This window comes from Nycticebus coucang, chromosome 22, assembly GCF_027406575.1.
Source record: "Nycticebus coucang isolate mNycCou1 chromosome 22, mNycCou1.pri, whole genome shotgun sequence".
Classification (NCBI taxonomy): Eukaryota; Metazoa; Chordata; class Mammalia; order Primates; family Lorisidae; genus Nycticebus; species Nycticebus coucang.
In genome coordinates this window covers 21,952,927-21,975,490 of record NC_069801.1, presented here as the reverse complement: position 1 = coordinate 21,975,490, position 22,564 = coordinate 21,952,927, and the positions used below count along the sequence as shown (strand labels likewise).

Here is a 22,564-nt window from a genome sequence, read left to right as displayed (position 1 = left end):
GCATTATATCTTTCAGGTTTAACTGTAGCAATAAATTTTTTCCCAAGCAAAACCCAGCAAATAGTACAGTGCTTATATGCTGATTTCAAGTCCTGTCTTACACACACTAGTACCTGAGTTTGTTCTCAGGGCATTGGAAAGATCTGTAAGTCTTCTCAAGAGCCATTAAGCGCCCAGAAGTGTCAGTGTTAGCTATGTTACCTGGGTATTTCTTCCACTATATTAATTTAGAGTTTGACCTAGAGTGAAAGCAGAGTGCTAACTTTGTAATTATGTGTAATACCCCGTTTTCCCGAAAATAAGACCTATTCACAGGAAAGATAAGACGTCCCCTGAAAATAAGACCTAGCGCATCTTTGGGAGCATACCTTAAAATAAGACACTGTCTTATTTTCGGGGAAACAGGGTAGTTGCATTAGAGAGGGAAATTTTCTAATTATTGGCAAGTTTTGAGTGTTTTATGTTAACCCTATTCCTCTTAAAGTTAGGATGCATATTTTCCAACTGTGCATACAAGTCATGTTCTGTTATTTATTTCTCTTGATTGCTCACCTTTGTTTTCAATTTGTGCATTTCCTTTAGTGGCCAGGAGATGGCCAAAAAACCTAAGTAAGGTTATAGCAAAAACCAATAAACAAAAAAGGACATGAATTTCTTTGCTGTATTTGTATTAGTTTTGTGTGGCTGCCATAACAAGTTACTCCAAGCAGCCTTTGAGGCTTAAAACAACAGAAATTTGTTCTGTCGTAGCTCTGGAGATCAGAATTCTGAAATCAAAGTGTTGGCAGGACCAAACTTCCATCAGAGCCTCTCCCAGCTACTAGTGGCTACTGGCATTCCTTGGTCATTTCACTTCAATCTGTTCCTCCATTTTCAGTGCTTTCTCTCTCTCTGAAATTTCTGTCTGTTTTTCTCATATAAGGACATTTGTGTTGGCATTTAAGGGCCTACCCAGATAATCCAGGATTATCTCATTTTAAAACTCTTATTAAAGTGCATCTGCACAGACTTCCTTTTCAAATATGACATTCACAGATTCTGGGCATTAGGAGGTGGACCTATCTTTGGTTAGAAATCTGTTTCATGACAGCTGTGTGTATATGTGTATTTGGGGAAGGGGATTCCTTTTTTTCCCCTTCTCCCTCTCTCTTTTTCTTTCCTTTTCTCTCTCCCCTCTTTTTCTTCCCTCCCTTCCTCTTCTCCCTCTCCCCTTCCCTTCTCTTCCCCCATTATCCTCTTTTTCTTTTTTCTTTTTTAACTTAAAGCTTTAGCCTAGGGCAGCGCCTGTGGCTCAATTGGTAGGGCGCCAGCCCCATATACCGAGGGTGGTGGGTTCAAACCCGGCCCCAGCCAAACTGCAACCAAAAAAAAAAAATAGCCAGGCGTTGTGGCCGGCGCCTGTAGTCCCAGCTACTCGGGAGGCTGAGGCAAGAGAATCGCCTAAGCCCAGGAGTTGGAGGTTGCTGTGAGCTGTGTGAGGCCACGGCACTCTACGGAGGGCCATAAAGTGAGACTCTGTCTCTACAAAAAACAAACAAAAAACAAAAACTTTAGCCTATTAGTAAGAGAGAAAACCATAGGAGTTCCTAACCTATAAGTAGCTCAGAAGATCCCTTGTTATGGATGTGATATTAAAATTTCATTTGAAGTATTTCATTCTTTGCATATTTGAAGGGAACTTTTCAATTAACATAGACTTTAAAATGATATTCCTCAAATCAGTTAAAATAACAATGTTGTAAAGAATTAGAGTTGTAATTTAGGCATCCCTGGTGAAAATGGGAGAGGTGAAGATTTGAGTTACTGAAAGTTTTTTTTTTTTTTTTTTTTTTTTTTTGAGACAGTCTCACTCTGTCAACCTGAGTACCTGGGTAGAGTGCAATAGTGTCATAACTCACAGCAACCTCAAACCTTCAGTCTCCTACGTAGCTGGGGCTATAGGCACCTGCTACAATGGCCATTTTTCTTTTTGTTTTTCAGTAGCAACAGGATCTTGCTCTTGCTCAGGCTGGTCTCCAACTCCTGAGCTCAATCAGTCCACCTGCTTTGGCCTCCCAGAGTGCTAGGAGTGCACCTGGCCTGAAAGTTCTTAATGAACAAGTTTTAAGTAAATATTTAGAGGAATCAAGACCCTAAAATTGTGCTTGATTAAATAAATTCTTATTCAATGCCTGCTATTCACTATTAGATACTACAAATAAAGTGATCACTGCCATTATGAAATTTAGGATTAGGATTTCACAAAAACCTTAGGACCAAGGAAAAATGAATAGTTTTAACAGAACTTTAACTGACAGATATACAAACCAAAAGCAGGTCAGAGGACTAATTTTGAAGAACTCTAAACTATTAATTAAAAATGAAGCAGGGAACTTGGTTGAGAGATCTATATTTTTCAGAAATCATGATGTTTACTTCTATCTAGAAATGGTAAAATAACTTATTTTTATATACTTTATAGTTAAAATTACTTGTTTTATTAACAGTTCTTCAAAGTTTATATATTATAAATTAAAGGCTTAAGTTGTAAAAAGAAATCAAAAAATTTTTTTTTTTTCCTAGACTAGGGAATTAATAAGTAGCATAAAAAAGAATCAAAGGTAGCCTTCTGAACTTCTGGTTGTAAGGGCTAAGGGATTCATGAATAGTTCTTTGCTCAGTTAAATTGTTACGTTTAATTCATCTAAAGAAAAAAAAAGAATCTTCTGTTTGGATTTTTTTTTTTTTTTTTGTAGAGACAGAGTCTCACTTTATGGCCCTCAGTAGAGTGCCATGGCATCACACAGCTCACAGCAACCTCCAACTCCTGGGCTTAAGCGATTCTCTTGCCTCAGCCTCCCAAGTAGCTGGGACTACAGGCGCCTGCCACAAGGCCCAGCTATTTTTTATTTTTTGGTTGCAGTTCAGCCGGGGCCGGGTTTGAACCCGCCACCCTCGGAATATGGGGCTGGCGCCTTACCGACTGAGCCACAGGCGCCGCCCTTCTGTTTGGATTTTTATGAGGTCCCTAAAGTGCCAATCGATCTGTGCATTGAATGGATTTATAAAGTTAAAATACTTTAAAATTTTAAGAACACGTTATTCTGCAAGATCAAAGTAATATGGTTGAGAGATTTAATGAAGGAAAAGAAATAAATGGCCCAATAATATTAGGAATATAAGTTTTTTAAAAAAGGGTTATGTGCTGAATTTACATGAAGGGAGGAAAAAAGCTTCAAGTTCAAGGATGTTCAGAATCTTGGGTTCCATCACTAGTTTTGCCATTTACAGGTTCATGAGGTGATGCTTTTACCTTTTTGGTTAATTTCCCCAACTCTGAAATAAGGATTACCTCTAACAATCTGTAATTCTTTATATCCTTTGTAGTATCTTACATTATAATATTTTCTTGCGTTAGCAGGAGTGAATAATTTCTGTCCAGAAGAGTGAAACTAAATATGAAGTTTCTTGTAAAGGCAGATTTTTAAACTATTGGATGCTTTTGCTCAGAATCACAAAATTAGCCAATCCGGGGTTTGTGCATAGTGTCTGAATGACTTTCTATGGAGGAGATAACATGCAAGAAAATGAAATCTTTCTGACTATGCTGTTGTCATATACTTCTTCAAGATTTTGGTTGTGAGGGAAGGATCTCTGCAATTTAATTGCTTTTCAAGTAGAATAAGAATACAGGATTATGTGTCTAGTTTTAGCTTACTGTCTTGAACATTTTTGGAGAAGCATTTTAAAGTATGTACTTAAACATTTTTGTATACAACTCTAACTGTATCTTCTTTTGGTTCACATCAAATTATATGTAAGCTATTAAACTATAATGAAAAAACTTAGATTTGTTTTACCTTTTGAATAAGCTTCTATAAAATAGGTTGCAGTTTTCATTTTAATATGGAATGTTCAATTCTAGAATTAGGATGGCGTTTTTAACATTTTTTAATGTTGGTTTATAACTTTTCCTTTCTGTGAACAACAAACTTAAACACTTTTTAAAAATAGAGTTAGCTTTTTTTCCCCCTATATGTAATTCTTGGGGGAAAATAAGAAAAAGTATACAGGTTAGATCGGGGCCAATTTTATGATCTCTTTTATGCTTTATTTGAGGAATAGTCTGAAGGTACATACGATTTTATAACTGTGGTTGAATATATCTTATCTTCTTACAGCCCGGATAACTTTTGGTTTTGTTCTTTAGATTTCTTTTTTTGGTTTAGATTTTTTCTTAGTAGTTTAATATATATGAAGTAGTATATTAAGAATATTGCAACTTATATTTCTTCAGTTAGTCATGAGAGTCTTTTTCTCAAGCACAGATTTGATCTCTGTGGTGACAAAGTGCCTGTTTTTATAATTCTTTGATAGGTTTACTTGTTAGTCATTATTTGACACAGAATAGATGTTAGGTAGATGTTGAATTGGTTTGGTTTATATTGTAGACATTGAGCTTTATCCATAATAATTATTGAGATATTGCCTTCATTTGTTATATCATTTCAGTGTTAGATTTATTTTACATAATTGGTTTTGTTGATTTGTTGCTTATGTTTTCTTCTATTGCCCATAAATTTATCTCCTTCCTACAAATAAGATAATTGTGCTATGCTGTTTTCTCTGAAATATTTTGAATGCTTAGCTTTTTATATATTTATAATCAATCATATTGTATGATGTGGATGTTTTTCCACACTTATAACCCATTTTCCTGACAATATTTCTTTTTTTTGAGACAGAGCCTCAAGCTGTCGCCCTGGATAGAGTGCTATGGCATCACAGCTCACAGCAACCTCCAACTCCTGGGTTCAAGCGAATCTCCTGCCTCTGCTTCCCAAGTAGCTGGGACTACAGGCACTTGCCACAACGCCCAGCATTTTTTTTTTTTTTTTTTTTGGTTGCAGCCGTCATTGTTGTTTGGCGGGCCCAGGCTGGATTCGAACCCGCCAGCTCAGGTGTATGTGGCTGGCACCTTAGCTGCTTGAGCCACAGGCGCTGAGCCACAATATTTCTTAAATACTGATTTTTTTCCCCATTTATTTTGTATTTTAAATGCTTTTTAGATTTAATCATTGTTTAAAATTACATACCAAACTGAGTAGTAGTATGATGAAATCCTCTTGCCATCCCTTTCTTTCTTGCCTGGGATGTGAATGATGATTCCTTTGTCTAGCCTATCCATACCACAGACACTATCTGCCTGTTAGTCACTTAGGAGCCCTCTTGGTTATCAGGTGTTCTGCTGAGGTATCACAGTGCTTGTGTTCAAGTAATGGTTTTTTTAGTTAAGGATTGCCTGAAAGTGTAAGAGTAATGATGCTTGCAATTCAGATATTCCAAGGGGAAGCCATAAAGTGCTTTCTTTAAGTGAAACAGTGAATGTTTATGACTTAATAAGGAAAGTAAAAAAAAAAAAACAACCTTATGCTGAGATTGCTAAGATCTACAGTAAGAGTGAATCTTCTATCCATGAGATAAGGAAGAAAGAAAAAGAAATTCATGCCAGTTTTGCTGTTGCACCTCAAATTACAAAAGTTATGGACACAGTAAAATAGGAAAAAAGCGTAGTATACTTACATAGGGTTGGTACTGTTCACACTTTAAGGCATTTACTGGGAGTTTTTTAATTTCTTATCTTTAGACTTCAGGGTATCAGGACACTTGTTTCTGAATTCCTTAGTATATCTTCCTTAGAATAGGGCAGTGATTATTCATTTATTTATTTATTTATTTTGAAACAGGGACCTGCTCTCCTGTCTAGGCTAGGGTACAGTGGCATCATCATAGCTCACTGGAACCTCAAATTCCTTGGCTCAAGCAGTCCTCCTGCCTCCCAAAAAGCTGGGACTTATAGGCATGCACCACCCGTGCCCAGCTAATTTTTTTTTCTGGTAGAGATAGGGTCTTCCTTTGTTGCTCATACTGGTCTCAAATTCCTAGCCCCAAGCAATCACCCATTTAGGCCTCCCAAAGTACTGCACCAGCCAGTAACTGTTCAATGTCATTACTTGAAGCAGTTGTCTTAAAGCCATTAAAATTTATTTGCTTTTTGTTTTCATTCTTCAAAGTATACACAAGAATGTATTTGAGGATGCTATGGTAAACATTTGCTAATTACCTACTTCTAGATCCTGAAATAATCTATACATTACTAAAAATCTTAAGTGACAATACATTACTTTTTTGATATTATTGCTGTTATTTTTAATTTTGGTAAGGATGCTGTTAATTTTACTCAGGGAAACTTCTGTAGCCTGTTCTTTGATATGCCCTAAAATACATATCTAAGGCTTTGGAAGGGCTAATAAATAAAATTCTAAAATGCAGTGTATGTACTCAGTGATCAAATTTATGGACTACCTCTGTTTTATGTAGGATTATATCAAAGATATTCAGTTAATCCTCACCTAGCTCTGTGCATGCTTAGCTGCATGCACCTTCCCCTTCTAGAAACTATATTTAGACTGTTTTTGCTCTGTTTAAACACTTATTTTGAAGTTGTAATTAAGAGTGACAGGTACTTCGTTTTCATTGAAAACAATTTGACCTTTATTTTCTGTTTAATTTAATTTTTTTTCTTTTTACTAACTTGAACCAGAATATTCTGTGCCTAAAAAAATATACATGGTGTGTTGAACTTGGTATGAGGCAGAAGGTATGAGGTAGGAATCTAATGAGAATTTTGGAATAAAATATTCATTACTAATTATTTTCCTTCTAACTTCTAAGGAGTAAAAATAAAATTTATGGCTGTCATATTACAAAAGGATTCTGCTTTATTTGTGAACATGTGAAATCACAATAGTATTTAAAATTATATGACTTTCTTGAATTAAACCGAAGTTTCTATTTTTTATTGTCAGCATTTGCAGGTAGGGAAATGTGGAATCTTAGGAAATCTGTTTCTGTTGTCAATTTAAATTTTCCTAGAATTCTGCCTGAAGTCAGATGGATAGTGAGGAGCTCTACTTCCAAAAAAGGTGATAAAAAAGGGTGTATCAATAGTAAGAATGGAAATTAGAAAATTGTGAAAAGACTTTACTATTTTAAATGCCCTAGAGGTACTTCAAAGATCAGAGTTCAGAGCATGTTTTGTGATTTCATCAGCTGTTTAACTAAGCTTTAATTATATTATTTTAATTACATCAAGAATCCACTTTCCACTTCTGTGTCATAGCTAATGTATTATTTGATATTTTAAGAGGTGAATATCATTGAATGTAGAATAATGTCAGATTACATTAATGGAGGAAACACCTACTACAAATTAAACTCTAGAATTAATACATAGGAATTAATACTAAGATTTTTATAGTAATTCTGTACATCTTTTGTTACAAAGTACTGTACCATTGTGTGTATGTTATACAACACTTTTATCTCATTGCTGGTAAATGTGATTTGATTATATAGCATGTGCCACTTGCAAAAAAATGGTGTAAGATCTTAATATTAAAAGTTTTAGAATAACTAAGAAAATGCCAGGAAGGCTATGTTAACCAGTGTGATGAAAATGTGTCAAACAATCTATAAAACCAGTGTATGGTGCCCCATGATTGCATTAATGTACACAGCTATGATTTAATAATTAAAAAAAAAAAAGTTTTAGCACATTGATACATGTTGAGAGTGTGCTGAATACTCGCATTCTTATATTTATTCATAGTATGTTGTATTTCAGGTCTTTCGCATTAGAAATTATTGGAAGGAGGAGAATTAATGGAAAGTAGTACTTAGATACATGTTGTGATGGAATTACATAATTTATTACCGTTAATACATTTTATACACAAATGTACCAGAATGTGTGTTTGCAAACTTCCCACATAGCACATGTTGTCAGTAGAATCCCAGAAGATCTGTAACTGCATGTTCTTTCCTTGTAGGCTGATTTTTTGTTTTTAGATGATCATAATTATTAGTGGTCATTGGCCAATTACTTTGAGATACTGAGCCTGAGTTTTAAAGTTCTTTTCTTCTACATAGAGAAATTATTTATGCCTTTTTTATTCCCCTAAATTGAAAAGCTAAGAAAATAATGGTAAATTTAAAAAAAGATTATGGCAGTAAAAAAAAAGAAAGAAAGAAAAGAAAATAATGGTAATTTTTAACATGGAAACAACGAAGTATACTTATTTTTGAAGAAATAGGAGAGGTGGAAAGGAGTGTCTTTGAATTTTCCCCATCAAGAAGATTTTCTTGTAATTTATCAAGAATTTAATGAAGAAAAATAGCAGATTTGTCTTTTCTGTTATAAGTTCAATTTAATATTACTATATTTCTACAAAACAGAATTCAAAATTTTAATGTTTGGTTTTGTGTGGTTTGAGAATTTATTTCCCTACTGTTCAAAGTGGTGTTTCTTACTTTTTAAAACCCATTACCCATTTTGACCAATAAACAATCTTATGTTCTCCTTTGTTGTTGTTCAGATTTTTAAAATAGTTTTCATGTCCTAAAACAAAATTAAAGCATGCATTTAATTCTTCTTTGTCTTCATTTTTTTTTTGCAGTTTTTGACGGGGCTGGGTTTGAACCCACCACCTCCGGTATAGGGGGCTGGCACCCTACTCACTGAGCCACAGGCTCCACCCCTTCTTTGCCTTCTTCATCTTTTTGTGAACTTCTTACTGTTCTCTTATCCAGAGGTGGAATTTATAACCATTCTCCCAGGGGAATGGAAATGTGGCTATCCTCTCACTCTCCTTTGCTGAGAATATGAGAATATGCTGGAGATCATAATTTTGACAGTAATGGAAAATATTGAATATTTTCACCTTTTGTGTAGATGAGAGCTGGTTACACAAAGGTTCAACAAATGAGGTATTAAAGGTGTTGCATTTCCCGAATGATTTAGTCCTATTTTTCTCTCTCTTATGGGTTGAAATTGTGTATGTACATTTAGACGGTACTAAAATCCCATAAGGTAAAGAAAAGACTTTCAACTTAATATTTACGTGGATATAAACTGGTAAAACAAAAAATGTTTCATCTTTCACAGTTGTGAATCAGCTTCACGTCACATGATTATGCTTTTCTTAGTTGAGCAAAACAAGTACAGGGAAGATAGCTCTTGTGAGGTTTAGTTACTGCACTCTGTAATTCTGCAGCACCGTTTGTCTGCGTCATGTAGTAGGAGAACTTAGCTTTTAAGACTCTGTGTATGAGCTACACATGAGTGCAATGAGTATCAAGTGTTTTTGACCTTTAAACTTTTTTCTCTTTACTCTAGATCAGAACAGAGAATAAAGCTATGTCAGAGTTTTGCATTTAATTGCATCCCTTTTCTCTCCTTTAACCATTCTGGAGTATGGCTCTAAAAAAAGTGTATTATGTTGCACCAAAGCAGAGTAATAGAAGTAGATTGGTGTTATACTGGCATACATGAAGCTTTTTGTTGTCCTTTTTACATTATTTATCTTTTTAAATTTTGCAGTGTGATTCTTAACTTTATATGTTGAATTGGGTAAAGTGGTTGCTAGAAGTGAAAACAGCTGTGACTTTAAAGGACAAGCAGTCATATCTGTTTGGTAGATGTGCTAGTCTCATTTTTGTTATATAGAAATGGAGTATTTAATTTTTACAATCTACAGGATGTCCATAAAGTTCATGTGCTATTTACTATGTTAAACTATTTTAAATTGCACATGAACTTTATGTCCACCCTGTACTTAGCTTTCTAATTTCTGTCTGTCTTCTTTTACTGAGACACAATAATGTGGTCTTACCAGTAACTGTGGGGCTTAGAATCCTTTTTTTTTTTTCTTTCTTTTGTTTGAAAATCAGGACAGGGGGTGGCACCTGTGACTCAGTGGGTAGGATGCCAGCCCCATATACCAAGGGTGGCAGGTTCAAACCCGGCCCTGGCCGAACTGCAACAGAAAAATAGCCAGGTGTTCTGGCGGGCGCCTGTAGTCCCAGCTAGTCGGGAGGGTGAGGCAAGAGAATCACTTAAACCCAGGAGTTGGAGGTTGCTGTGACCTGTGATGCTATAGGATTCTACTGAGGGCGATAAAGTGAGACTCTGTCTCTTAAAAAAAAAAAAAGAAAGAAAGAAAAGAAAATCAGGACAGGAAGAGCAGGTCTGAATAAAGATTTTGCTGTCCCTCAATGAATCCCCAACAATAAAAAAAAAAAAAAATGAATGAAAAAAAAAAAGATTTTGCTGTATTTGCTTTATTTATTTACTAGGCAGTGTAGTTAGTGGAAGCTCATTACAGCAGAACCTCTGTAAGTTGACCACCCAAGGGATCAGAACAAACTGGTCAACATACAGAGGGTGTCAACATAAGGAACTTCTGTAGAGTATATGTGGTGTGTGTCTGGTCTATGAAAATTTGGTCACCTTAAGAAGATGGTCACTATAGGAAGGTGGTCAACTATGGGGGTTTTTACTATATTTCAGAATTAAATTGGGTCCTAGTTTTACATGATTATTTTTCCTTAATTCTAAAATTCAAGGTTTCGTTATATTTATTTTCATTATTAAAATGCAGAAGAATTGAGTTTTCCTATAAATTCATTACACAGACCGATAGTTGATTCTGAATGTATTTAATTGACATTCCAGTTTGTCCTATTTAAAGTGAGTCTGTGTGTCTGTGTTAATAGTTATGTAAATGTTCCATATTAAAGCAGGTTAGATGTTATCATAACTTATTAGCTAGGCTAGACTCTATCATTTTTAATGTAACTCTAATCCTTAAAAAAATTATTATCTGCACATGGCTGTCATAAACTGTTTAATGCATTAGGCACTATAGTAACCAGCAGAAGTGGTTTCACGTGTTGACTTTTGCAAGGTATTATGAAAGTCATTCTGTACACATATCTCTTGACTTGGTGCTGCATGTCAGTTTTGAACAGCCACGTGCAAGTTTGAGATTTTGAGATTGGAAGTCACGTAGAAAGGTTGGGGCAGCAAAATAGTTATTTTCTGATGGCCTCAATGATAATACTTTACAAGTATATAAAGGTTTGAATCCCCCTCTTTTTAAAAAAAACAGACTGTGAAGACTTCTGAGAGAGATTTGCAATTCAGTCACATAAGCATAATAAAGATATATTGGGCCTCATGGAAGAAGAACAAGATTTACCAGAGCAACCGGTAAGTATTTCCTTTATCAATTTAAAGTTGATTGTAGAAACGTTAATCTTAAGAGATTTTCAGTATTGTACAGTTGTACCTGTAGATCCAAATGTTATATTTTGCTAACTTAATGCTAAAGAGTCTATTTAGAAAATTCAGCATTACAAAGTGAATATTGTATTTGGAAATTCATTTAAAAAAATCAATGGGCTAGTGTTACAGTTTTTAGAAAATAAAGGAGGATGCTTACTCACTCACCAGGCAGTGTATATCACCATTACTGCCATTTCCCTAATTTACTTAATTTTTTAAAAAGTGAGGAAAGTATAATTTGATCTTTAGCTAATTCTTTTTTTTTTTTTTACATTTTATTATTATTATTTTTTCTTCTTTTTTTTTTTTTTATTGTTGGGGATTCATTGAGGGTACAATAAGCCAGGTTACACTGATTGCAATTGTTAGGTAAAGTCCCTCTTGCAATCATGTCTTGCCCCCATAAAGTGTGACACACACCAAGGCCCCACCCCCCTCCCTCCGTCCCTCTTTCTGCTTTCCCCCCCATAACCTTAATTGTCATTAACTGTCCTTATATCACAATTGAGTACATAGGATTCATGCTTCTCCATTCTTGTGATGCTTTACTAAGAATAATGTCTTCCACTTCCATCCAGGTTAATACGAAGGATGTAAAGTCTCCATTTTTTTTAATGGCTAAATAGTATTCCATGGTATACATATACCACAGCTTGTTAATCCATTCCTGGGTTGGTGGGCATTTAGGCTGTTTCCACATTTTGGCGATTGTAAATTGAGGACCTTTAGCCAATTCTTAAAAACAGATAAGACATAAGAAATGAGATTGATTTCTTAAATTCTTTTAAATATTTTATATAATAAAATTATTTTAAATGTCCCCAAGTGACATGGATTTACCTTCTTTTTGTTTTTTGGCTCTGAACATTTAGAAAAGGAAAGCAATAGTGTTATTCTTTCAAGATAACTTTTATGTTAAAGGGACTTATTTTTGGCTTTAGTTTCTTTTTCTAAAATTAAATAAAACTGATTCATTTTGCTATCCTGAGGGGCCCCTTGCATTCATATTAAGAGAGAATGCTGAATGGTACATACTTATTTTCTGTAAGAAAATCCAACCTAGAAAAATTTTAATTTTGAAAGCAAATAATAGAATATGTTTTTATGTTGTAAATCTATTTGTTTACATCACAAAAGAACATATAATAGCTTCCATTTAAACAACAAAGTCCTCCAGTAAATTTTTAATATCTTTCTTCATTGAGAAATGCATATTGAGGATTACTTTGCCATATTTTTTTAGCCCTCTCAGTGGAGATGTTTAAGTGTAAAATTAGGACAATAAAAGCAACTTGTAAAAAAACCTTTAGAAATATTTGAATTGTGAGCCCAATCCCTGGTGCGCCATTAATAATAGGGAAATGGTGAGGTTAAAAATTATTTTCGGTAGTTTGTATAGGATATATACTACTGGAACAAATAGCTGAATTATATAGATTCTAAATGTACTCAGGAAAATTATGTCATTAAATTTTTAATGTGGTAAGACAGAGGTTATATTTTTCACATTTTCAGAAGACTTAATTAAGTGTTGACATGCTGTTGAAATATGGATATTGTTAGTTACTCCTTACCTATTTAAGGTAATGAGAGTTGTGAGGCTGTCATCTCTTTGCTCTGCTTCATTTCCTTGTCATTCTATTCAACTTCTGTAACATGATGTGCAAAACCTGATTGTTACTTCAGAGAAAGGTAAGAAATTGAAGCTCTTTAAAACCAAATTTCTGCTGACTGTAAGTGGTTATGGTCACGGGGCATCATTTCCTTATTGATTTGTGACTCAGGTCTTAATTTATAAAGGTGGCCAAGTCAGTGCCATTAAAAGAAAAGTTTAATGTTACTCATAGTTTCCCTGAAAACAAAAGGCACAAACAGCATGCCATTCGGGGCCATAAGGGGAAGCTTGGTCAGAAGGTAGAAAAGACTGAGGGAAAGGCATGAGCCACAGCCTTTATTGAGGTTCCTACAGGAAGGACAAGGCAGAGTAGGGTAAACAATTTTGGCTAGTTTGAGTAATTCCAGCAGGCTTTGTGGCCTAGGGGCTATCTCCCATTATCCAGTTCCTGGCCCTAGGTTGATTTAGGCAAGAGAAATAGGGACTTAGTGTGTGATAGTTGAGAGTGGTTCTGAGTATAGGCACTGGATTGCAGGGGAAAGATAAGTAATTTTTAAGTTTAGTTAGGCTTATGACTTATGTATGCCACATAGATAAATATATAATCTAAGAAAACACAGAATGGTTAACTATTAAAAATTGAATAGGAAGAATGAATGTCATATTTTTAGGCGAAATAATGGTCCTATCCTGTGATGATAAATAAAGCTAAAGTTTTTAACTGTATTGTCTACCTGTATATAGGGAGAGATATTACTGATGGAGATTATGATAATCCTATTGCCTCTTCTTGACTCTTCCTTATGGAATTATCCCTTCTCTTGTTTTCTCTACTACTTGCTTGCTCTATCTAGAGATTTTGTTCAGGTTATCATTGACAATGCAACATAAATTCTGACCTCTGGTTCTTTCACTTTCCCTTTATTGCTAATCAGTCCTCCTCCTTCCCTGCATTCAGAAATGGTTCTCTCTGTAGTTATCATTTAAAATCACTCAATCTTTTTCCTCCAGTCTTAAAATCACTCAATCTTTTTCCTCCAGTCTTCATCTTTCTCAACTGTTGGCCAAACCGGAACTCATTTAAAGAGTGAAAGGATGTGCTAACCTGACTTGGTTTTAGTATAAGAGGCATAAACCAAGGCTGTTCTTGACAAACTGGAAGTATTAAAAACACTCTATGGCTACCAGAAGTGCTCTCTGTATTCAAGTTTTTTGTGAGACAAGCTTTTGCACTTACTCACGCTGGAGTGCAGTGGTGCTATCACAGCTCACTACAACCTTGAGCTCCTGGGCTCAAGTGATCCTTCTTCCTCAGCCTTCTAAGTAGCTAGAACTATAAGCATGTGCTTTGCCCTGCTAATTTTTTACAATTTTTAGTAGAGACTGGGTCTCACTTAGTTGCTCAGGCTGGTCTTGAACTTTAGGCCTCAAACCATTCACCTGCCTCCCAAAAGAGTGATCCACTGAAGTTTTTTAAAAAAATTTTTGTTCTCACATTTATAGCAATCACCTAAATTGCTTTAAATGAGTTCCAGTCCTCCAGACTTACAGAAATTTTTATCCCATACACCTGAAATATGCACACATGATTGCCAAGCCAGTGTTTATCTTCACTTAAAACATCACAGAAAATAAAAGAGTTATTTGAAACAGGATGTAAAGAAATGATACACTGTGTTTTGTTTTGTTTTGTTTTGTTTAATTTTTTATTTAAAGGTGGTGTCAGGGAGAAATTAGGTGCTGGAAATTATAGACTGGGTCCTCGTGTAATGCTGCTTAATGACAGCATTCTAAAACATAATATTGAAAAGACCCTTTTGGATACTTAGAAAAGTATGTGACAGTCACCAGGACCTATTATGTATTTTCTCTAAGAGCACTCAGTGTTCTAATTAATAGCTTAAAGATTTAGGATACAAAAGCATCTATATGACAGAAAGCTGGAAAGAATAACTAAAATTTTAAGTTAAAGTATCAAAGAGTGATAATGTTACTTCTTTAGGGACTCTTAGTATGTAAGTTGCTCTATAAGATGTTTCTTACTCCTGTTCTTTATATGTGTACTCTTTATACTCAGATAATTTTAAAGTAGAGGCTACACAATCTTTAGTCAAAGAGAGGATCTCCCCATCTTTACATAGGATTCTTGAGTTTTTGGAAGATTGTTTATGGTAACATAACAGTTATTTACAATTTAGTGATTTTTTTTTTTATAAGCTAAGTGCAGGCCTGTTAATATTACTCACTAGAAAGAAGTACCTCTTCTTCCAAAAAGGGGTGTAGGTACCTACATTTTATTTTCTGTCCTTGTGTTATGTTGTAATTAAAGAATACCACTTTTTTTTTTTTTTTTTTTCGTAGAGACAGAGTCTTACTTTATGGCCCTTGGTAGAGTGCCGTGGCCTCACACAGCTCACAGCAACCTCCAACTCCTGGGCTTAAGCGATTCTCTTGCCTCAGCCTCCCGAGTAGCTGGGACTACAGGCGCCCGCCACAACGCCCGGCTATTTTTTGGTTGCAGTTTGGCCGGGGCCGGGTTTGAACCCGCCACCCTTGGTATATGGGGCCGGCGCCTTACCGACTGAGCCACAGGCGCCGCCCGGCAGCAACTTCTTCTTAACAAGAAGAGCTCCACATAAAAAACAAAGTCTATCTGTAACTCTAAAATATAGCATGGGTTAATTAAGTAAACTGAAGAAAACAAAATGAAACAGTTACCCTGTAATATATTAGTTAATATTAGCCTGCTATTTGAGTAGCTACATGATTTCAAAAACAGATGGCTGCATTGATACCTTTGTGTATTTATTTTTGCAGGTGAAAAAAGCCAAGATGCAGGAATCAGGAGAGCAAACTTTAAGGTATATAAAGTTGAATTTGTTTTTAATGATAATTTTTTTTCACATGCTGACTAGTACCTGAGCATGCTTTGGGTTGACTTCCTTCTTTTTTGTTTTTAACATCAGCCTTTACATTTTGAATTATTTGGTTTAAGATTAAAATTTTCCTTCAAAATAGTTTTTCAGTGAAACACAGGTGCTTATTTTTTCTTATGCATTCAATAACATGTACTGAGCTCATGTATCAGGCACTATACTATACAGAGGAGACCTGATGGTAAAGATAAAAAATATCATATTCTTTATTCAAATGTACAGTATATAAAATAAGAAACAAAAGCCAAAATAAAGGAAGACTAAGGGAGTATAGGATGCCTTAGTCATTAACTCTACTCCTCTTATAGAAAAGAGGCGATTTATTTGCACTTAACAGTCTGGCTTCCACATACCATAGTTTTCAGTTTTCCTTTTTTTTTTTTACAGATACTAGTCCTGAGGTTGAAAGGATTGGGAAGTACTAGTGTTTGATATTAAGCCTACCTACTCTAAAGCCACTGTTTATTCTGATGTTCAGGCTGCTTCAGTTTTCCATAGTTCTTACCTTCTGTCCTTTTTACACTAACAATATGAGCCAGCAACTGTATCATCTCTAACACATTAATTTCAAGAATCTTCCTCTTGTACCACCACACTCAAGCATCTTAATTCTTTTATCACTATCATTTCAGCTCATTTATTCTGAAACTGCTAGCCATGTGATGTTTCATAGATCCAATTAAATGATATCTTACTCTCACTATCATCCATTGATCCTTCCCTCAAAACCAAGTTCAATTTCTTTCTTAATGCTCTTCAACGATGTATCTACTGTAATCAGTCCCTTATAAACATTCTTTAATTTCTTCTGCTTTTCCTGTGTCATACTTGCCTAGCAAGACCACAACCTTGATTAAACCAAGCTATTCACTTGTCGTATGCCTATTCCCAATCACTCATATATTATAAGAGAAAAACACAGAACTATGCTGACTAGTCTTAGTTTCCATTCATGATTATATCTCATATAGGCACTTAAGCACCCTTCCGGTTGTGTCTGATTTCCCTGTACTAAATTCATTATTAATTCCATCCTTCCTTTCCTCCTGTCTTCTCCCTTTTCACTCTCTGTCCGTTGCTTCCATTCACTCAGCCGTGGACCTTGCTCCCTAATAGAGGTTAAAAACAATTAGATAGGAACACCTCACTGTCTTATCCCCGTATCTACCCACTTGATCTGATTCTCTGTGGATACTTTTTGCTTCCTTTTCCTCTGAAGTTAATTCCCTTGCTCTTTTCTAAGGCTAACCCCTCCAGTTGTACTAAAGAACCTGTCACCTTCATCTCTTCCTGCAGTTATCTCCTTTCTTACCCTTAGCAGTGTTTTTATTGTGATAACATATATATGACATACAATTTACCATTTTAATCATTTTAAGTATACAACTTAGTCACATTAAGTACATTCACTTTGTAACCATTACACCATCCATCTGTAGAACTTTTTCATCTTTCCAAACTGAAACTCTATACACATTCAATAAGAATTTCCCAATCCTGGCTCAGTGCCCGTAGCACAGTTGTTACAGCACCAGCCACATACACTGAAGTTGGTGGGTTCGAATCCAGCCTGGGCCAGCTAAAACAACAATGGCAACTGCAACAACAAAAAAAAAACAGGCGTTGTGGCAGGCACCTGTAGTCCCAGTTACTTGGGAGGCTGAGGCAAGAGAATTGCTTAAGTTCAAGAGTTTGAGGTTGCTGTGAGTTGTGACGCCATGACACTACTGAGGGTGACACAATGTGACTTTGTCTTAAAAAAAAAAAAAAAGAATTCCCTATTCCCCCCCTCCCAGCTCTTGGCAACCACCGTTCTACTTTCTGTCGCTGTAATTTTGACTATTCTAAGTTCCTCATAGAAGTGGAATTATGCAGTATTTGTCGTGTTGTGACTTAATGTAATATCTTTAAGCTTCATCTATTTGTAGCATATGTCAAAATTTCCTTCCTTTTTAAGGCTGAATAATATTCTATCACCTGTCCATTCCACATTTTGTTTATCTATTCATCTGTCATTTGTGTTAATAATGGACAAAATTCTGTTGGATGGGAAGGGAGTATTTGGATGTTTTTGCTCTTTTGGTGGGGGGAACACTTTTATTTTAGAGCAATTTTTTTCTCTCCATGCTGTATACATTGTTAAACAAAATGTATATTTATGTAACTCTGAAAATAATTATATTGTGATAGGCGGTACCTGTGGCTCAAAGGGGTAGGGCGCTGGCTCCATATGCCGGAGGTGGTGGCCAGCCCCAGCCAAAAACTGCAAAAAAAAAATTTATATTTTGAGACAGTGTGTCATTTTTTAAAAATTTAAATAACAAAAGTACTAGTTAATTCACTAGCACTATATGATCAGTTGAATATGTAGAGGATTTTGCAATAACATAGGATTCTAGGGCCACCAGATTTTAGGAACTGATCCAGTGTATACCAGCTCATACAAACATCACCAACGTCTAAGATACAGGATCTAGAAATAGTCTTCAATGGTGGGTGTAGCAGTGAACCTCAGCCTGTTTTATAGGGACACCTTTACCTATAAAACTAATTATCACAGTCAGAAATGTGAAATTCTGCCCCAGTTTCATGTCCTTCCCCCACATAAGTAGACATGACATGGGCCCTAGAAGTCTTTAATTTAATCAGTCATTCAGGTAGTTATAATAAAGTAGCTAGTTTGGGAAACGCTCCATGTAATGTCTTACCCTTACCCTTCAATTCCCATAGTCACATCTTGGTTAATGAATTAAGTGTGATTCCAAAAATATAAGCATTTGAGTAAAGAGATAAAAATAAACTTTATCTGGGGATATAGCTTTAAAAATTAATTGCATTTGAAGAAAAGTTATATTAACATTCAGAATTACCAGAAAAAAAACCCTTTATTATACTTACCTTATACCTATCTTTTAAAATTTTCATGGCACACCTAAGATTGTTTTATGGCACACTGGTTGCAAATCACTGCCCTAGAGTGTGGAAGAACAAAGCAGATTTCTTTCCAGGGAGCGTGAACATGGGAAAGATGCCTGGATGGGGAAGAAGTTGTGATATCATAACAGAGTTACACTGTGCTTACTATATTCCTAGCTTTGTTCTAAGTACTTTTTCTTTATTAACTCAATCCTCATAACAATCCTATGAACTAGGTTCTAATTTTATTCTCATTTACAGATAAAGAAATTGGGGCACAGAGAATTTTGGTGACTTACCCAAAGTCACAGAGACCATGGTGGAGTAGAAGTCATACTTTTTTTTTTGAGACAGTGTCTCAAGCTGTTGCCATGGGTAGAGTGCTGTGGCATCACAGCTCACAGCAACCTCAAACTCTTGGGCTTAAGTGATTCACTTGCTTCAGCCTCCCAAGTAGCTGGGACTATAGGTGCCTGTCACAATGCTTGGCTATTTGTTTTGTTGTAGTTTTCATTGTTGTTTTAGCTGGCCTGTCAGGTTCAGGCCTGCCAGGTTTGAACCTGCCAGCCTCTGTGTATGTGGCCGACACCCTACCCATGGAGCTATGGGTACTGCCAAGAATTCTTGAGCAGTCTGCTTCTAGAACCTGCACTCTTAATCCCTGTGCTATACTGGAGGAAATAACTAGAGAGCAGAAAGTAAAGAAGGAGGAGGGAGAACATTATGAGGGACAAAAGTTGTAATAAACTTTATTCCAAAATTTCAGTGTAGTCTTCCCAGCATTAAAATGTATCTAACATAATGATTTGTCTTCCTAGTTTAAATGACTTGCAGTTTCTCTAAATTTTCCTTGTGTTAAAAAAAAAAAAAAGAAAAGAGGTTCTTGGCTCGGCGCCTGTGGTTCAAGCAGCTAAGGTGCCAGCCACATACACCTGAGCTGGCGGGCACTGTGGCGGGCGCCTGTAATCCCAGCTACTTGGGAGACGGAGGCAGGAGAATCTCTTGAGACCAGGAGTTGGAGGTTGCTGTGAGCTGTGATGTCATGGCACTCTACCCAGGGCAACAGCTTGAGGCTCTGTCTCAAAAAAAAAAAAGAAAGAAAGAAAAGAGGTTCTTTAGTCCTGGATATAATAACACTAAAAATGAGGTGTTTTAGAGAAATGCCTTGAAGGGAACCATTTTAAGTAAACAAGCATATGTAATTTGAAAAAACTTCTCATGTGAGTATGATTTATAGCCAGTTAAGAACCACTGTCTAAAATTAGGCATTTCCCCACTTTCCTGTGGTACTTTGGAAACTAAGTAACAGAGCACTATTACACAGAATAGTGACCATAATAAAAAATAAATAGATAAAATAATAAATAATAAAATTGTATATTTCAAAATTGTTAAAAGTGTAGATTTTGAATTTTTTTTAAACCTCTGCAATTATTAGTTTATTAGTATCATCCAGGGCACAGGTGTTCAGAATTCCTCCTGATATTACATTAACAAATGCAATTGGAAAAAATCCAAGTCAAAATTATATAACAGAACAGCATTCCATCCCAAAAGTGTGTAAAATTATAAGAACACTATTTTAAAAATGCTGGCACTTGAAGAGAACGATAATCTCAAAGATCACAAAATTGCCAAATAGTTCCCTAAACTGCTAAACAGATAAACATGACTCTAATGAACGAGTGTGGGTTTTGTAAGGAAAAATTAAATTCAAATAAATTGAATAATTTGTATTATGTGAAGTTTAAGCATTTTCTTTCCTGTTATCAATTTGATTCAAAAAGGGGCAAACCACAATACATGAAAATACACCTATTTTAAATGTGGTATCATTTTGAAGGGTGGCCCAATTAATTAAAGATACTTTTAATGGAGAATCTAAAGTTTTCTGAGCAGTTCCCATATTTAGGTGAATGGGAAAAGACATTTATGGCCAGCACTTTCCTAATCCTTGCCGGGACTAACATCAATAAAAAAATGTAATATGGCAGTCTTGTATTTTAAGCTCACACTTTTGGGGATATATTCTCTGGTCTTTTTTAATGTGAGAACTGCAAAATATAACTGCCGTTACATGGTAATGGGAGTTAAAGAATAGGGTCCTCATGTAAAGATTAGAACATACTTTTCGGGCGGCACCTGTGGCTCAGTGAGTAGGGTGTGGCCCCATACACCGAGGGTGGCAGGTTCAAACCCAGCCCCAGCCAAACTGCAACAAAAAAATAGCCAGGCGCCTGTGGTCCCAGCTGCTCAGGAGGCTGAGGCAGGAGAATCACATTGGCCTAGGAGCTGGCGGTTGCTTTGAGTCCTATGACATCATGACACTACCAAGGGTGGTAAAGTGAGACTCTGTCTCTACAAAAAAAAAAAAAGAACGTACTTTTCTATTAGTCCTTCAAGGACAGATTTCAAAATGTTTGATTTTAATAAACCCATTCTGTGAGTAGATTGTTTACTCTTCACTGTATAAACATAAGTGGGCTATGTGAAATTTGTTATCCACTTTGGAGTTTCAGTTATAGATGAAAACTATCTCAGTTTAACTTTTATTATCCCCATCATGATATGCAGGGTGTGTAGGCAAATTATCTGTTTTGTCAGATAATTATATGAAAAGATAAACAATGTAATAGTTCATGTGGTCCACAATGGGCAAAAAGCAAAAGACTTAACTTCCTCTCAAGAAGAAAAATTTCTATGAAAAGGACAACAGAACTAATAAAAAAAATTGTATTTACTTAGAAGTATTCAGAATGTCAACAAAACAGCTGCAACTTTTTTTTTTTTGCAATTACAGAATGGTATTCAGTTAACAGAACAACTATTATTCTGTATAAGCTGGATCAGAAACAACTGAAGATGAAAAAACTACTATCCCCGTATATAACTAATTTGTCCTGTGCACCAACAAGAACCTACTTTAAATTTCCTTGCTAATTTACAACCCCTGTACTGTACCAGGCAAGTTTGGTGGCCATTGAAAATACCTCCAAGACAGGGCTCTATCTAAAGACACATTCGGTAGTGTGTTAACTATACAAAAAAAAACAACACTGCAGTTTGAAAATAAATCTTACATTTCAGTATTTTTCATTAAAAAGACTGAGTTGTGTTCAGAAGGGTTAAATGCTTTATAGACAAGAAAAAAAAGTGCTAGAACCAACTTATACATCATTATCTTCTTCATCTTCATCCTCTTCATCTTCCTCCTCTTCTTTTTCTTGATTTTTTTCAGCCTTGACGACTCCCTTTTTTGCTGCATCAGGCTTTCTTTTAGCTCAGTCTGCGGCAATATCCTTTTTGTATTTTTCCTCCAGCTTTGCAGCCTTCTTTTCATAAGGCTGCTTGCCATCCGCAGCAGTGTTATTCCACATCTCCCCCAGCTTCTTTGCAACATCACCAATGGATAGGCTGGGATGTTCTTTGATTTTTGGGTGATACTCAACAGAACAAGAAAAAAGCTGAAGGCCTCTTGGGTGCATTGGGATCCTTGACTTCTTTTTTGTTTCCCCTTTTAAGAGGGATATAGGTTTTCATTTCTCTTTCATAATGGGCCTTGTCTGCCTTTGCCAAGTCTTCAGATTTTCCTTTCTTTTTAGCAGATGTGGTCTTTCACCTCTCTGAGCATTCTTGGGAAAACTCTTGAGAAGTTGACTGAAGCATCTGGATGCTTCTTGTGCTCCTCCCGACAAGTTTGCACAAAGAATGCATAGGATGACATTTTGCCTCTCAGCTTCTTAGGATCTTCTTTGCCCGTGTTTAGTTATTTTTCCTAAACGGGGCACAGAGTCGCCCAGTGCCCATCTGACTCTCAGTTGCCCCAGCTCTATTTTTTGAGCTCTGTGGAGCTCAGTGTACTGCAATGGCTGTGAGAGTGGGAACCAGAAGCACCCTCCTCACTCTCTTCTCTGTAACATTCAGTTTCAA

The 22,564-nt window shown here is 35.8% G+C and overlaps 1 protein-coding gene across 4 annotated transcripts in view; it reads left to right on the top strand.

The window, feature by feature from the left end:
• The window catches only part of EYA3 (EYA transcriptional coactivator and phosphatase 3), a 101,566-nt gene that overhangs the window by 17,999 nt on the left and 61,003 nt on the right, over positions 1-22,564 (top strand). For 2 of the 4 annotated variants that reach the window (XM_053575793.1, XM_053575792.1), the window contains exons 2-3: positions 10,992-11,092; positions 15,600-15,643. In XM_053575793.1, the coding sequence (XP_053431768.1) occupies positions 11,060-11,092; positions 15,600-15,643 (77 nt within the window). In that variant the 5' untranslated portion in view covers positions 10,992-11,059. Of the gene's footprint in view, positions 1-10,991; positions 11,093-15,599; positions 15,644-22,564 lie in introns of those variants that run through there. The other 2 variants (XM_053575795.1, XM_053575794.1) reach the window with 2 other exon arrangements.